We start from the raw sequence: 17,227 nt of genomic DNA on the forward strand, positions 1-17,227 counted from the left end.
TGCATGTGCATGTGTTGAGCATGTATGGCCTGCTCTGTGGTGATTGTGGGTAGTGATTTAGGGGTGTATTGGGGTGCCAGAGTACACACTGGGGCATTGAAGTAGAGTAACAAAGCAGGTTCCCAGGAGTCTGAACTCAGATACACTTTTGCCTACTTTTTTATTCATATAGATGGGAGGGTAAAAACCTTCCTCTGTCTCTTAGGTCCATTAAGAATGGGAAAAGTCCCAGGTTTTGGTTCTGAACTCTCTGAGTGACTATATACTCTTCTAGAATCCTCTCCAGGCACCCTAAGCACACATAAATTGCTGGTCATTTGCTATGGGCAAAGTCCCTCAAAATGTTCCTTGGAGACTGAGAATCCAGCCATACTGCTGTGTGAATTTGGGCAGAGGATACTTTAGTGTTAGGCCTCTCAGGAGCACAAGGAGGAAGACCGTATTTACTCCATTGGCCCCCTCACCTTTGAAATCAGGCATTGTTAGATCCTTTCCAATTGGAGTGTCCCACACCAGACCTGGGAGCCCATGGGTGGGCACTATGGGATGCCCAGAAGCCCCCGAGGATTTGGATCTGTGCCATGCTGGAGCTAATCAGTTTTACTCCCTGAGACCCTATGGCAACATAAAGGGCCTGGTAGCAAAGATGCCCATCACAGGACTGTATAAAACCATTGTTCAACAGGAACCCTGTGTGATGGTAGCTGCTCAGGAAAAGGCTCTTTTGGGTTGTGGAAGCAGGGTTGGCCCTTTTTTGGACTAAGTCCAGTGTTTTGAACAATTGACAGGTGGAGAAGAGAACTTCCAGACACCATAGGCTCTCTACTGAGAGAGGGTTTGAAGACTTGTCCACTGGGTTGGAGGATGTGTAGCAACTTCTGTGAGGAACTTACTGCTTGTCCACTCTACTCTGCCTACTCTGTTCTTTTTTTCTAGAGATATTCCCCAGGCCTCATCTCTTAAGGGTTTCATGGGGTAGTGGGGGTGGGGGTGCACCAGTGACAGAGCCTTGAGACTAGGAAAGTTGGGAAGGCCCAGAGATGTAAGTCAGCTTCCCCCTGAGTCTTGGACCTGGGCCAGTTCTGCGAAGGAAGCAAGGGGTGGATGCTGGCTATAAGCCCTTAGTGAGGGTAGCAGGTACAAACTTAGAGTGCTGAATAGTGGCATGGAGTGCTCTGTGACCTGAAGGCAGCCTTGCGCTGGCATGCCTAGTAGTGAGAGGAGCTGCTCCTCTGAGCTTGCCTGAGAAAGTATGATGAGACCCAGCCTCTATTGTATACCCTCAGGCTTCCAGCCAGCTCTAGAATTGTACCACTCCTGCCTGAGGGTGAGGCATGGCCCCTTCAGGGCTGGAGACCCCTGGGGGCCCTCCCTGAGTACCCCTCAGACTCTTCTATAGGGAGAGTTCCTGGTATTTTTTCACATGGGCACCAGGGCAGGTGCACAGCTGACTCTGCAGAGGAGCTCTTTGTGAGAGACCCTGTCTTCCGGCCTGCCCCTCCTCATTCCCCCAGACGCTCAAAGAAGGTCTGTTTTCTGAGCCTCCTCAGCAACACCCCCACTAGCGCAACCTCCCTCAGATGCGAGTTAGCAGCCCTTCTAACATCCTTCCTTCCGGCCTTGTCCACAATTCTCTAAGGCCCTGAAAGAAGTACTGGAACAGCTTCTACTTAACTACTGGGCAGACGGTGATGCTGTGACTTATACAATTCTAGCTGTGACAAAGGCAACCAGAAGTGCCAAAAAGAGCTTCTCAGGGAGTAGCTTAACAAGACACCACTGGGGAGGAGATGGTGGGAAAGGATGGGGGTGGGGTCCTCTGAGTATAGTGGAGGCCAGGGAGCAGAGGGGCAGGTCTTTAGCCTTTTGTTCTTAAGTGCAGTGGCCTGATGGGAGCAGAGGATGGAACAGTGGGCACTGTAGGGTAGGGTTGGGGAGGCGTGAATATCGTGGGGATGGGTCTGGGATCTAACTGCTCTTCAGGGAGCCTTAACAGTGTCTGTGCCCATATCCCTGTGGAGCAGCATGAATCATACTCAGGGGGACTCCATTAATGGGGTGCTGGGGAGAGCAGGCAGTGGGCTCTTGATTCAGAGGGCCACACAGTTTGGTTCAAAGTATGGTGTGCCAGATTCCCTTATCCACAGGGATCTGCAGATCTGCATTTTGGGGCCATCTAGTCAAGCCCTCTTCCTGGCCCTGTTCCTGGGGCTGGAGGCTTGCTCAGCCTCACTGGAGGCTCCTCATTCTTTTGCCCCATGCTGGCTCTGCTGAGGTCTTCTGCACACCTGTTCTAACACTGTGCCCTCATGCTGCAAGATAAATGTAGAAAGCCACCACATAGAGGCAGCATCTTTGGATCATCATTTGCAAAACAGTGGCAGAACCTGGAGTGGAGAGACACTATGAGGCACAAAGGGCACACACCATACCTAGGGGTGGCCTAGAAGGGTTCTTGCAAAAAGGATGCTGGAGTTGAGACCCCCCTCCCTTGAGACAGTAGAGTGATACCTACAGAGGCCTGTGGAAGCAGGAACCCCAGAAACCCTGGTCTTGGGGCAGTGCTTGTTTACTTTAAGGAAGCCCTTATGGTTGGAGGAGGGAGGCTTAGGGTAGGTTGATAGGCCCAGGGCTGAGAAGAAGGTAAAAAGCCAGTTGATGGGCTCCCCTGTGGTTGCTGGTACCCTGGTCTCAATAGAGAGATCCTGGTTGAGATTGGCCTAGGGGGCTCTCTTGTGCATGAAGGGTGCTAGACTTGAAGCTCCCAAGCTTCTTCATACTATCTCCTTCATGGAGGAAGGGAGGGTGTGGGCACATACAAGCAGTACATATGTGCTGCACATTTGCACACAGAAATGAGAACAGACACATGACTATCAACAGTTCCACTGGGCAGCTCTCTGCCTCTGCCTCTGGGAATGGTTTGGGGCTAGTTTGGTAACTACTATCTTTCTCCTAATCTGTGGGCACCTGTCTTGAAGATGTGGAATTCTGTGGATAAGGGCACACTCTCTGGAGGCAGAAGGCCTGAGTTCCAATCCTTAGTCTCCTCTGGGCCTCAGCTATCTGGTTAATGACCTGGGTACATTTGTTTGCTTCAGTTTGCTGGAGTAATGAGGAACACTCTGAGTAGGGGCAGGTATACAGGGTGGGAGCTGCTGCATGGTGACTGTTCTAGTTTCCTTTCTGTTGCTATGATAAAATACTCTGACCAAAGCCAGGCGTGGTGGTGCACGCCTTTAATCCCAGCACTCAGAGGCAGAGGCAGGCGGATCTCTGTGAGTTCAAGGCCAGCCTGGTCCACATAGTGAGTTCCAGGACAGCTGGGGCTACAGGGAGATCCTGTCTCAAAAAGACCAAAAAAACTCTGACCAAAAGCAACTTAGGGAAGGAAAGGTCTTATTTAGCTTACATTTTAAAGCCACAGTCCATCATTGACAGAAGTCAGGACAAGGACTCAAGAAGGAGCTTAAAGCAGAAACCATGGAGGGATGTTGCTTGCTGACTCATTTGTGGGCTCATGGTTAGTTAGCTTTTGTACGTAGCCCAGGACTACTTCCAATGGAATGGTGCCATCTACAGTGGACTGGGCCTTCCTACATAATTAACAACCAAGACAATTCCTCACAGAGAAACCTGGTAAGTACAATTACTCAATTGAGACTCTTTTCAGGTGACCCTAGGCTCTGTCTAGTCCAGTTACCATGTGGTATTATTCTTACAAGATCTGGTAGGGAGTGTGGATACTGTGGAGCTTGAAAATGGGGGAGAAGGGCTCTGTGTGTGTGTGTGTGTGTGTGTGTGTGTGTGTGTGTGTAGTGTAGTGTAGTGAACTTTTTGTTACTATGACAAAATACCAATAAAAACAACTTAAAGGAGAAAAGTTTATTTTGAATCATAATTTTAGAGATTTCAGTCTCTGGTTGGCTGGTTCTGTTGCTGTGGGCCTGAGATTGAGCCTGATTATCACAGGTGGGAAGAACTTTTGGTGGATCAGGGCAGCTCATGTCATGGCAGCTGGGAAGCAAATAAAAAGGGGCCAGGAATAAAGTATATTTTTACAGGCATGCCTCCAGTGATCTTTTTCTCCCAATTAGGCCCCACGTTCCACAGTTCCACTGATTCCCCATAATCTGTTCAGATTTTGAATTCATTAATGGATTAATTCATTGATGAAGGAATAGCCTTCATGATTCCTATCATTTCCCCCAAGGCCCTACCCCTATGATCACTGCTTGTATTGAGGACCCAGTCTTCAGTATATGAATATTTAGGGGGCTCACTTCATATGCTAGCTCCAACAGTGGGCATGGTAGGTGATTCCTTGAGGTTGGTAGTGTTGGATTCAGACTCATGAAGGCTTGACTTTGGTATCCTTCTAAGCTCACTATCTCTGCCCTCCCCAGAGCCAGGCCCCTAGTGGACTAAGTATGTGGATCTGGCAGTATCCAGGGGGCTTCTATGAGGCTGTTTGTCATGAAGTCAGGTTACTGTGCTGGGTAGGATCAGGGTGGTTGTAGAGAACCAGGCAGGTCCAGATGAACCCAGAATGTTCACTGCTGACCTATGGTGGGTCGTGAGGCCCCACCCCACTTGGCTAGACCCTGGATGTTGCCCATAGAGCCACTGAGGTAGCTGGTTCCTGACAGGGGCAGTTCTGTCTTCTTGCCCCTGCTTACATGGTCGGCTGGGATCTCCAGAAAGGGCGTCTGATGGTTATATTGTGGTTCTTGCTCACATCTGTGTGTTCATCTCAGGACTCCCAGCCACCAGGTATATCATTTCACACACAGATGAGCAAGGCTGTCCTTGCCTTATGGCCTGGAGGCTTAGAGAGGGCTAGGTGACACATATGCAAGAGCTGCTGGGATGGGGACATGCTGAGCCAGCTCTTGTTTGTGAAGACAAGGACATGAGGCAATGCTTTTGCCATTTTTCAAAAAAAATGTTTTATTTATTATTTTATGTGTATGAGTGTGTTGCCTGCATGTATGTGAGTGCACCCGTGTTGTGCAATGCCACGGAGGTCAGACGAGGGCTTCAGATTTCCCTGGAACTGGAGTTAAGGACGGTTCATAGCCGCCATATGGATGCTGGGAATCGAACCTGGGTCCTCTGCAAGAGCAGTCAGTGCTCTTAACTGCTGAGCCACCTGGGTCCTCTGCAAGAGCAGCCAGTGCTCTTAACCGCTGAGCCATCTCTCTAGGCCCTGCTTTTGCCATTTTAAGCACACAGAGTCTGGCTTAAATAAGGTGACTCTTAGAATGGGATCCAAGGACCTTGGGAATAAGGGATAGGAAGTGAATAGGGGACCCTGTATCTGGCCGTGTATGTCCTTTGTGATGGTACTGAATGGCTCACACAGCAAATGTGCTGAGAACTCTACCAAGGGAGGGGACTCTGTATTTTATTGTCAGGCAGGTCCATATCCTGACATTTCATAAGTGCCAAGAGCCCCAAGGGGAGCACTGATGAGCAATATATGGGGTGCTGGGGACAGGCCCTACTCCTGGTAGGGTGCTTCTCTGCTCCTCATGGAACCCTTAGGCGGTGGCTAGTAACAAAAGTGATTGGCACAGTAGTCCTGTTCTCCCCAGACCAGATGGATGGACATGTGTCAGGGACATTTCAGGGGAGAGCCAAAGATAAATGCCTTGCTGTGGGAGGGCAAAGGCTGAGCACCAAATCTCTTGAAGCTTGACCTGGATTTATGGAAGATGTAATATTAGAGCCATGCTCTTGTACATACCAAAGAAAGCAGAATGGATGTCAGGTTTCAGAGAATGTGAAATAAGGGCCCAGAGGGCAGGCATGGAATGACCTGAGCTTGAGACTTGGTGTTAAGAGAGAGCAGGCCACTCTACATTCATCCAGCAGGTATTTTAGGAACAAGGTCAATATTTTCAGAGCGCTTGGGAACTTGTGTCAGTAGAAGAGAATTAAACAACAACTCCAAGTGGTACTCCTTGACTGAGAGTGGTGCGTGCTGTGGAAATAGGGCTGCATATGATGGCCCAGGAGCAGTGGAACTTGGAACAGGTCAGTGAGAACCTATCTTGTGGGGTGTGAAGTGTCTGAGCTGATGTGGCTGACACCAGCTGGAAGAGGGTGTGGAGGGTGGTAAGGTCCCTGAAGATCAGGGTAGTTGTTGGGGAGAAGGGCTTTACTCAGAGATGTAGAGGTTTTCACCTGTCTGAATGAGATGTGGGGGGTGGGAGTAGGGGTGGAGAAGAGGGTTTCATCCTGCCCTTAATCCTTCCAACCCAGGCCTGAGGTACCAAAATTTCTTTTTTAAAAAATATCTTATTTATTATTTTTATTTTATGTGTATGAGTGTATTGCCTGCATGTGTGCGAGTGCACCCATGTTGTGCAATGCCATGGAGGTCAGAAGAGGGCTTCGGATTCCCCTGGAACTGGAGTTAAGGATGGTTCGTAGCTGCCATGTGGGTGCTGAGAATCGAACCTGGGTCCTCTGCAAGAACAGTCAGTGCTCTTAACTGCTGAGCCATCTCTCTAGCTCCTGAAATTTCTTTTTTAAAAAATACTTTATTTAGTTGGGCATGGTGGTGCACACCTGTAGTCCCAGCACTTGGGAGGCAGAGGCAGGCGGATCTCTGTGAGTTCAAGGCCAGCCTGGTCTACATAGTGAGTTCCAGATCAGCTTGGGCTACAGGGAGACCCTGTCTCAAAAAGACCAAATAAACCAAATAAACTTTATTTTATATGTATTAGTGTATTGCCTACATGTATGTAAGTGTACCTGTGTCATGCAATGCCCCTGGAGGTCAGAAGAGGGCGTCGGATTCCCTGGAAGTGGAATTACAGATGGTTGCTAGCTGCCATGTGGGTGCTGGGATTCGAACCTGAGTTCTCTGTAAGAGCAGTCAGTGCTCTTAACTTCTGAGCCATCTCTCCAGCCCCAGCACTGAAATATCAACTTGAAAGTACAGATCACAGACCAGCCCTACTTCTCTCAATATTTTTGTATCTGTTTCTGGGTGGTGATGGAAGAGATCAGTTTTTTTTCTTTTATAAACAGGGATGATAGGTGTTCAGATCACTAAGGGGAGATGGAGATGGTAGTGATGGGAGTTTGTAGGTTGTTCTCTTAATTTGGAGGTTAATGGAGTGTCTGATATGACTTGTGATTTAGAAGCAAGGCAGGATAACTCCCAGAGTTTCTGGATCCCTCAGAGTCAGGTAAGCTGGAGGGAGCCCAAGGCAGGAGTGTGGCTGTAGGAGGGTACACATCAGATTTCAGCTACTATTGTCTGACCCAGATGCTGTGTTGCCTCAGGGATATGTGTGTGAAGACCTGGTGTGCCATACCATCCTGTAAGTCTGTGAATAGGCTCCACTAGTGGCTTGGATCATTTATGCAGGACATTTGATGTCTTTGAGCCTGCAAATATGTCTTGGTTGATCTAGAACAGGCCTTGGGATTTTATGTACCAATGACAGGTCTCCACTATGGCCTGATTCTTATGATGACTAAGTCATATTTCCAGGGGTCTCAGAAAAGTCCATTAACTTCCTGACCCCATAAAATAGGTCATCACTACTTGAAACATACTGATGACTTGTTGGGACACTGATATTTTCAGGTGCCAGGAAATATCCAAAGCTCTTCCTCCTGCCATGACTGTATCTGCAAACCTGTAGGTCCAATCCTATGTTTCTGAGGAGACATGGCTTCTATATGGATGCAGGGTTGACCATGAGCTCTATGATGGTATATCTAGGCCCGCTTCAGGCCCACACTCTGGGCCTTCTGTTCCTGAGAGCAGCAAGCAGCTCCTTCCTTAGAGTAGGGGTCATAGTCAAGTGTGGGAGCTCACATACCCTTTCTCCCATGGTCCTATATATCCCTCTGTTGTCCTCCTGAAGTCTTCCCTGCCCTTTCCCCTAGTATCTTGCTCTGCTCTGGTCTGCTCAGCCCCACACTGGTGGGATTTGCATACAGGTGCTGGTGGGGCCAGCTGCCCATATCTAGGATGGCTAGTGGTTAGTTTAGGAGGCGCAGGTGGCAGAACAATGGCTAGTCTGAATGTGGGCTTTACTTCTTGCTGCCTCTGTGGGGCTTCTGCTTTGCTTTTGCACCAGTGGCAAGAGGTGAGTTGTGGAGTTGGGGCCTCTCCCCTGTTCTGCCATCAGCTCCCCTCAAGTCTCAGCTTACTCTCTGTTTGGGTCTTTGAACCAAGACCCTGCATATGCCAGCAGATAGGGTGGACAACCTGGAAGAGTCTTTGGTGTGGGACTGCACATCAGAGGAGGTTGAAGCAGCTGATAGAAAACCCCTTGGTGTAGATTATATAAAGGCCTCTTTTGAAGAACTGTGAGCTACCTTCAAGTTCCAGGTCCAGGCAGCATGTGAAGCTCAGTGGTGTACCATATGACTACACTAATGTTCATCAATAGACGATGACTTCCACTGTGTTTTTATTAACCTGGTAGCTGTCTAATGAATATTAAGTGAAGTATTTGTTGCTCACAATCTTTGTGAAGCAGATTTCCACTACTGTCTCATGGATCAGAAAGGCCCCATTCTGACTATTCTATTAGGCCTTCGGCATACCTACTGGCGACCCCTCCCAGCCAATTACAGGCCTTCTTCTAGCAGTCATTCACATTCATCAAAGGTCTCTCCCCCCACCCGCTGGTAATCCTCTGGAAATGCTCTCACAGACTTACCAAAAAGGTGTGCCTCAGCTTCTGAGATGATTCTAAATTTAGTCAAGTTAATAATGAAAATTAGCTATCACAGCAGGTATATGTGGAGAGGGAGAGGGAGAGGGAGAGGGAGAGAGAGAGAGAGAGAGAGAGAGAGAGAGAGAGAGAGAGAGAGAGAGAGAGAGAGTTTGGAGGAGGTAGAGGGTTGTATGGGGATTCCAAATCTTGAGGTTCCAAGCTTCTCTAACTAGGACTTATGGGTGGTATGACTACTGGGGTGTTCCACCTGGCTCCTTTGATGGGATGTGGCTTTGCAGGTCTCACAGACCTGACACCAGTTTTCCAACCTTTCAGGATTTTAGCTACCACTTGCCTTTTATGGGGCCCATCATCCCCAGCTGCTATGAGAGGGTACCCCTACTCCTTCATGCATATCCATAGTTTCTGGAACCAAGGCCTTATGCTGGCTCTGGGGCTCTAATGATGGGCATGGCTGGACTCACCCCAGGATCAGCTCCTGGCACCATAAGACAGATACTTGGAAGGGATATTTCTCCTTTTATTTTGTTTTTGTTTTAGACAAGGTCTCTTGTAGCCCCAGCTGGCCTCAAATTCACTCTGTAGCTGAGGATGAATTTGAACTGATCCTCCTGCCTCTACCCTGCTCGAGTTCTTGGATTGTAGACATGCACTACCATACCCAAGGTTTTATTTATTTATTTATTTTTTGTCTTTTTGAGACAGGGTCTCCCTATAGTTCCAGTTAGTCTGGAACTTGATATGTAGACTAAGCTGGCCTTGACCTTACAGAGATGCACCTGACTCTGCTTCCTGAGTGCTGGGATTAAAGGTGTGTACCACCACACCCAGCAACAACACCCAGTTTTATGGGGTGTTGGGGATCAAATCCAAGGCTTTCTGCATGCTAGGTAAGTACTCTCAACTGAGCTACATCTAAGCTTATCTTTTGACATGGCCAGGTCAACATTCCTGTTGCTTTTGCATTTTAGCCTGCAGCTGCCAAGGTCCACACTCAGACTTCAGGGGTCATTCAGGTGCTCTCCTGCCCTATGAATCCATTGGTCTTGACTTCTATGGTACCCTCTCTCTGCTAATAAGCAGACTCAGTCTGTCTAGCTTACCATGGCAACCGCCTGCAGCTTGCTCTCTGTCCGGGTGCCTAGTCGCTTTATCTTTTAGGCCATCTGTTCTGGGAACACAATTCCAAAGCCACTTAAACAGAGCCTGGAGCAGGGCAACCCTGAGCTCACACGAGTGTGCATTCACATGCACATGCACATAGATGCAGTTTCCTCTTCAGAGTAGAAGTTAATGACAGGGACTAACAGTAGGGCTCCCAGCAGCTGCTCAATATCTTGCTGTTCTTGAGCAGGTTTCTGGGAAGTCCTTATGGCCTGTGAGCTGTGTGATTCTGCATGCCTGTCTGCTTCGCAGCCTCACCCCTTTTCTCTGTCCTTACACCCTTTTTTGTCCATGAGTCTATCTGGTTCCTGCCTTTGTCCAAGTTCCTTTGCTGCTCTTCCTGCCTTGGTCCATGTTGTCTGTTTATTCATCTTGCTTGTGGTCATGACTATGAGTCTGGTCCTTGTCTCTGTCAGCCTCTCATCTTTCCAGATGGGTCATTCGCTCTTTGCTTTCTACTCTCTTTATGTCCTGGTAAGGTAGGCCTTCAGGGACTGCTTGTAGGACAGGGAGTGAGGGGCCTATCTTTCATGCTCCTTAGTTTGATCTCTGAGTATATTTATCTTTTCCCTTCCTCCTCAGCCTAAGCAGGGACTCATGGTCACTGCTTTTGTCTTCCTTAGGTCTGCTCATATCTAGGGTGAAGTCCCTTCAGCTCATACCTAGGCCCCTTGCCTTGAACCCGTACTTATTACCCATCAAATGTGCTTTTCCTTCCAGTCATATAGCCTTCCCTCATACTATGTGTTCACCTGTTACCCCTTCCTTCTCTTAGGAGACCATGGATAGGCAGTGTCTTAAACCAGCAGGCTTCTTCTCACCCATCTAGGTACCTGAGCTCAGCTGACCTGGCCACCTGGTTGAACTGCTTCTCCCTGCAGGTCACTCTGAGCTCCACAGCAGCCTATATTAGTTTGGCACACAGGAGACAGTCAGGAAGGAAATCTCTCTTTGGAACTGTTTCCAGTTCTTTCTGAGGTCTGACCTAGATGACTCATGCTACAAGGAGATGCCTCCTCCCTGCTGTGGCATCAAGAGTGTTTTTTGGTTTCTTTTTTAACCTCCCAGTGGTGCCTTCTCCTGGCTGGCCCTAGGCCTGGGCTGCTATAAAATCTGTTGTTAGCTGCTTATAGACCCAGAACTCTGGATCTGGGTCCCTCAGAGTACTGAGGGCTACTGATGGGGGGGCCTTCCAGTGGCTTCTGCACTGTAAATCAATCTGCTCTGAGTCCTGGCTGGCAGTCATTCAGCTGAGTTTTCTTATCTCCGTCAATCTGACAGTATGGCTTTTTTCAGGCCTTGTCCTGCCTGTTGTGTCAGAGCAGTAGCCTGGTCTACTTGTGGCTGGAGTTCTGACTCTGGAAGCTTGAGGTCTTAGGAAGGTCAAGCTGAAGCCTAGACATGATAGGCACCTTGGCTCTTGTGCTCTGGCTATGTAGAGGCTCTGGGGCTATGAGGTTCTGGATCATGATAGAACTGTGGAGGAGACAAGCAGGCAGAGCAGAGACACTCTGGGGTTTGTGCTATGGGTACCTTATTAGAAATTCCTGGCCACCAGTGCTAGCCCTTACCATTAAAACAAGGCACTCTTTGGAGCTTAGGACAGGCCTTCCATTGCCCACTTCAGGGTGCCATGCTGTATGTTGGGCAGACATGGCTGTGACAGGTGATGTCAAAGCTCTTTCCTTTGGTCAGTTGCAGCTCCTACTTGTGGTAGACGGTCACAGGCAGGCAGATGTGGTGACTGCGCAGAGCCTCGAGTGAGACTAGGGTGACAGGTGCTGTGGACAGCAGAGTTGTGTTCTAAATATAAGGCTGTGATCTGAACAAACAAATGCTCTCAAACTCTCTTCAGCACACAGGCTATCTGGTGGGATCTGACATGGTGTTGACAGGTAATGTCCACCTTTAGTGCCCAGCTGTTGAGTCTCAAAAGCCTCCTGAGTCATCCAGCTTTCAGAGGTAGGGTTGGTTCCAAGTATGTCCAATTTTTCAGCCTGGGATAGATTCAAGGCCAACTTGTTCTAATAAAAGAAAGAATCATTATGGAAACAGTCTCCTGGATTTCTATCACTGTTCCTCAGGGTGGGGTGTTCTAATCAGGTGGAACAAATTGGACTTGCTAGCCCCAGGCATGGGTGAATATGGTATAGGAGGGGCTGCTGGACTGGGAGGTCACCGAGGTGGGAAGAGGGCTAGGGACAGTGGCTATTTGTAACAAAGCACTATGTTTTGGACCTGTATGGCGACCCTGGGCCTTCCTTTGATTCCTAAGGAAATTGAGTCACAAAGAGGTTGGTGAGAAGATCTACAACCACCACTAGGGACAGAGAGAATGGTGAGGACCTGTCTCTCTACCACTTTCTCCCATCTCCACAGTTCTCCTGTCCCAATTGCCACTGCTCATGCTCCCTGTTTCTGATTGTACCTCCTCTTCCCTTTGCTCCTCACCCTTTCCTGCTTCCCATATCCCTAACACTATTTCCCCTCCTGTTCCCACTTCCTCCTGGCCCCCTCTCCATTTCCCCTAGGCTCTTAATATTCTCCCTTTTGCTCCATTCCCCTCCCTGTGTTCCCAATTTCTTTCGTGTCCTCACCTCCCCCAGCCCTCAAGTTCCCTCTTGTCTTCATACCCTCATGACCCCAATTTTCTCCCTTCTCCCTCTGCTTTTCCCACCACCATTTCCTCCCCTCCTCCAATTTCCTCACTGCCCTCATTTCCTCCCTACCCTTTTCTGTCCCCTGCCCCCACCTCTCTTTGTCTTCTTTCTGGCACTTTAACAAGCTTCAACACTCTTTCCTACTCTCTTCTTTGAGCAACATGACTCACCTTTGTTTCCAGCCCACCTCCAACCCCAGCTTCAGATCAGCTGCCAAAGCCCAGGTTTATCCTCATTCCTTTGCGACTAACAAATACCCAGACATTCCTAAAAGCCCAGCCCAAACCACACAACAGCTCAGAAACTCCAGGCTCCAACATGGCCTTCTCTTAGTTTTATCACCACAGATGACCAGCAGCCTGGTCCTTCCCCCAGGACATCTGACAATTTGGGAGGAATCATTATCTCTTACCTCCCTGGACTGCTCCTGATTGTCCACTGCATGCCATTTGCCTTCACTTTGGATGCAGGCATTAAAAGTTTGCTTGCGGTCCCAGGGATATGAAAGGCAGGCTTGATCTGTATTTGCTTCCTCCAGAATTCTGATTGTCCTCTTGCCTCACCCTCATAACAGACATTGCCCAGAACTGGAAGTGACCAGAATGGTGTTAACCATGAACTGGGAGAAAGGAGTGTCTGGATATCACTCTAGTGTCTACCTAGATTGTTGTTTTCTCAGTACTGGGGAGGCAAGAGAATACCTGTCATGTCCAAGTTCATTGTTCCAAAGGACCTCAGTGGGCAGTGAGCTAGCCCATATATGGGGCAAGGTGAAGGACATCCCAGAAAATCGCCCCCCCCATAGGTGACTGGTTCCTACCAGGATGCAGGCTCGATCTGGTTTGACAGTCCAACCACAGCCACATTCCCTCCCTCACTGTTGGTCTATCAGTATAAGGAGGGGGGGCTGTCTTTGCCTCCCTTACTCTGCTGCTCTGGCCCTGCAGGCGGGGCTCATTGTTTGGGCCTCAGGCCCATTGTGTGGGGAAGGGTGCCTCATTGGCAGGCAGCCGGCATCAATTTGTGATTATGTACTCCCTCTTTTGATTGGCTGACTGTGGTCTGCACTCTTAGGGTCCTGGAACACAGAAGTTTGTGGAGCAACTTTTTCCAGCATGAAGTGACTTGTATCCAGGCTCCAGAGAGGAGGCTCACCCACCTGGCCAGGATGACGCTCTGCGGGAGCTTCCTGGGTGCGTATTATCCCCAGTCCCTCACACCCCTCCCCAGGCTGTTCACAGTTCTGCCAGGATGCCCTGTCAGTGCTCAGTGCTATTTTCTGGGCAGCCGAGGAAGTGACAGACATGCACTCCTCCTGAATGCCAGCCAGGGATCCCAGGGACAGCCTGGGGCTGACAGCACAGATCCCTGTGAAGGCCACCCAGCCTACCCAAGGTTGGAGATGGGGTGGGTAGTGGGCAGTGAACCTCTTGGTACATTAGTTGCTCTTCAGGTCTGCTGGCTGGCCAAATGAGGACAGTTGTTAGCAGCCCTCACCCAGGAGGCTGGGAAAGTGAGGGATGGATGCTTCTTTTGTCTTTATGTGGGTGGAGACATCCACCCTGTCTTCTTGTGTCAAAGGGACTGCCAGGCATGTCCTCATCACACTCACAGTTGCAGTGCGTGAGTGTGAGAGTCTCATAAGCTGGATGCCAAATGTTGTGAGTGTGAGATAAACACACAAAGTCAGCCCGGTAAAGTGGCTCCCAGTTTTGTTTGCTCCATCTGCCAGGGCCTGCCTGGGGCAGAGCCCCCCAGCCCTCAGCTGTTCTATACAATATTAATGCTGACCATCTCGGCTGCGCACACAACGCCCTAATTGTCGCCGGCAGCATTAAGACAGGCGCCCATCTGCGGGGAAGCTTTCAGAAAGAAACAAGAAAACCTCACCCCCAGCTGGTCACTGGAGAAGGTGGTGCCAATTACAGATGCAGAAAGTTTAGACCAAAATTACTTGAAAGAGTTTTTATGAAGCAAATGAACTGACACTTGGAATGTCTGTGTGCAGATTTGCACAAGTAATTACACCTTATTTGAAATGATCCTATCAGTTAAGCAACCATTAAGTCTGCTCCCCTAGCACACACAAAGCACTTTCTGATTGAGGCAGCAGCCATAGTTTGGCTTTGCAAATCTCCCCTCTCTCCCGTTTGAAGTCTGTGGACCCACCAACCCAACACAAGTTGTTTGTGTATCTTCCTAAACCTAAAAAGTCACGTATAACTTCCCTACAGATTTTTATGAAACAAAGCTTAAAGCAACTGTGTGCAATCATTTTTTTTTCTTTTGACTTTTAAAAAATTCTGAAAAATTTTCACCCTGTTTAAGGGAATAAAAAGTTTTAGATTATACCTTGCTGTTGTCACAAGCAGGAGCTGTTTGTGTTGCGAGTGTGCGTTTGGAATAGCCTCTCTTTATCGGTAACTGGGGACCTAGTGCAAACTCCAGGCTTCTCGGAAACAAAGGCCAGCTCCGTGGGTGAGAGCGCTGTCCAGAGTGCTGATCAGCCTACAACACGCCTCCACCCTCTCTCAGCTCCTTTCAGTGCTGAACAGAGGTGACCAAATCCAAGACTTACTGGCAAAATCTTCTGTTTTCCTCCTTTTCAGGGACTCCCTCTTTGTTCTCTTGACATTGTCAGCTGAAGAGCTTCAACCTTTACTCCTCAAACCAACCTGAGAACCCTCTACAAGCCTAACTTCCCAGTTGGGCTGCCAGCCCTGTGTTCTGACTGGCTCCTGATTTGAAGTTTCCCTGTATGTTCTAAGTGCAGTCCCAGATAAGGTCTGGAGTATATTCTAGATCTCCTTGAGCTAAACCTCTGGAAGTTTATGGTTACTCAAAGAGATACACAATGCTGACAGACTGGAGTTTGTGCAAATAAAATTTCCATCCCCTCAAAAAAATAATGATGCTCCATGAGGACTTTTTGTTGCACATACTGGTTTCTCCTTTTATCTTCTGTTTTGTGTTATTCCTTAAGTTTGACTATTATGTATCTGAATTAAATGGTTTTCTTGGATCCTTCAGTACTGCTGGGCCGTAAGGCTGACTCAGCATGGGCCCTCCCTTTGATCCCACCTTCTCCTTGGAACAACGGTACACAGTACTATCCTGAGCCTGCATCCTGCTGATAAGACTTTAATAGAATTTCTGAATGCCAAAGGTTTGGATGTAAAATATCCAGCATTGACAGCTTGTCCAGAGGAGATAGAGGTGGCTTTTCAGGAGTGCTATCAGCGAATGTATCCTTTTATGCTAATGGATATAAATTCATGAAAGACTAGGAAAATGCTAGGCAATCACTGTAGGAGCCTCGAATGCTCTCACTGGGATAATTAGTATTTCATCCTGTTTGACCACTGAAGGCTTGCTTCTCCCCTCCCCCTCGCCCCGACTCCTTTCGCTTGATCTACACAAATGCTCTGCATGCATTTTGTACTTTATTTGTTGACAGTGTTTGTATATATAAGAACATAACATACTTGCTTTTTGGGATGAGGCTCCTTGCTTTATGTGTAATGTATAGAGCATGAGCTATATGGTAGAAATAATTGCTCATAAAGAGGGGCTTCAGTTGATATTCACTAAGCTCCTCACCAGTTACTTTCCTTGCAAAAGCTAACACTCTTCCTCTTATTCATGCTTTTGGCGGCCCAAGCCTGTAGGTGCTAATCAAGCAGGGCACTGTGCATGACTTGCCAGGAAACAATATTTGCTGTCTATTAGAGACTGTGATAACTTCTGAACTCTGAGGGCTTTGCTTTTTGGCTGTGGCAGTGGTGGTGTCTTCTCAGGGTCTCAATTCAGTTTTCATTCTTGTGTTCCCCAGTGCAGTTTCCGATACTGTGATTCTCATTTGTCAGTGTGAGGAATGGATTTGGGAAAGAAACAAGAGCACCCTGGGTGTCTTTTGAGGATGTTCCTGTGTTCAGTCTGGAATGTAAGGAAAATAGAGAACTGGCAGATAAGGAAGTTGACAGGCAGGTGTGTGTGTGTGTGTGTGTGTGTGTGTGTGTGTTCATGTTCCAGAGGCTTTTTCTCTTAGTGTTCATGGGATAGCTCCTTGCAAACAGTAAATTTATGTTTTTAGGGTTAAGATATCGGTGCTCAAGGATTTCTTAGTATTCTTTGGGAGAGCTTTATTATTTAAAAACTAAAACAAAAAGATAAATGTAAGAGTAGGAAAAATAACTTTTTCTGTTCTGTTCCTTCTGAGTATAGTTTACCATTTTAGTGTTTGGCCTTAGGCATCTTTCATGAACTCAAAAACATCTACCTAAATTTCTGGTACTTGAATATGTAGATGAGTCCATATGTAATACTCCTAGTTCATTTAAGTAATAAATTCTGCAGTTCGTTTTTTATGATGGGAGGTCGTATTCCTAACCACCAATAAATATTGTAAAGCACTTTCGCCAGAGCCATGCTAACCCAGGGCATCTGTCATTCTGGTTGCTGCTATTAGGAATTATTGGACTGAACCACTGGCATAGAAAGCAGAGGGGAGTGAGTATAGCTGTCATAATGCTCCTTGCCCTTTTGTGTGTTTTGCATCTGAAAAAAACCAATCATGCTGCCTATTATTTGCAGATCTGTTTAGGCAGATATGGGCACCTTATATTAGTGAAGCTCAGAACTTTAAACAGGATATCTACTAACCTGAATCACCTCTCACCTTCAATTTGGCAG

General features: G+C 48.0%; 1 protein-coding gene across 3 annotated transcripts in view; it reads left to right on the plus strand.

Moving 5' to 3' along the window:
• The first annotated feature begins 13,645 nt into the window (after positions 1-13,645).
• Positions 13,646-17,227, plus strand: part of Myt1 (myelin transcription factor 1) — a 68,383-nt gene continuing 64,801 nt past the window's right edge. For 2 of the 3 annotated variants that reach the window (XM_008843338.1, XM_008843336.1), the window contains exon 1: positions 13,662-13,728. In XM_008843338.1, coding sequence (XP_008841560.1) covers positions 13,704-13,728 — 25 coding nt within the window. In that variant the 5' untranslated portion in view covers positions 13,662-13,703. Of the gene's footprint in view, positions 13,729-17,227 lie in introns of all 3 variants that reach the window. The other variant, XM_008843333.1, reaches the window with a different exon arrangement.

Source organism: Nannospalax galili, unplaced genomic scaffold (assembly GCF_000622305.1).
Source record: "Nannospalax galili isolate Female #2095 unplaced genomic scaffold, S.galili_v1.0 scaffold160, whole genome shotgun sequence".
NCBI classification, from domain to species: domain Eukaryota; kingdom Metazoa; phylum Chordata; class Mammalia; order Rodentia; family Spalacidae; genus Nannospalax; species Nannospalax galili.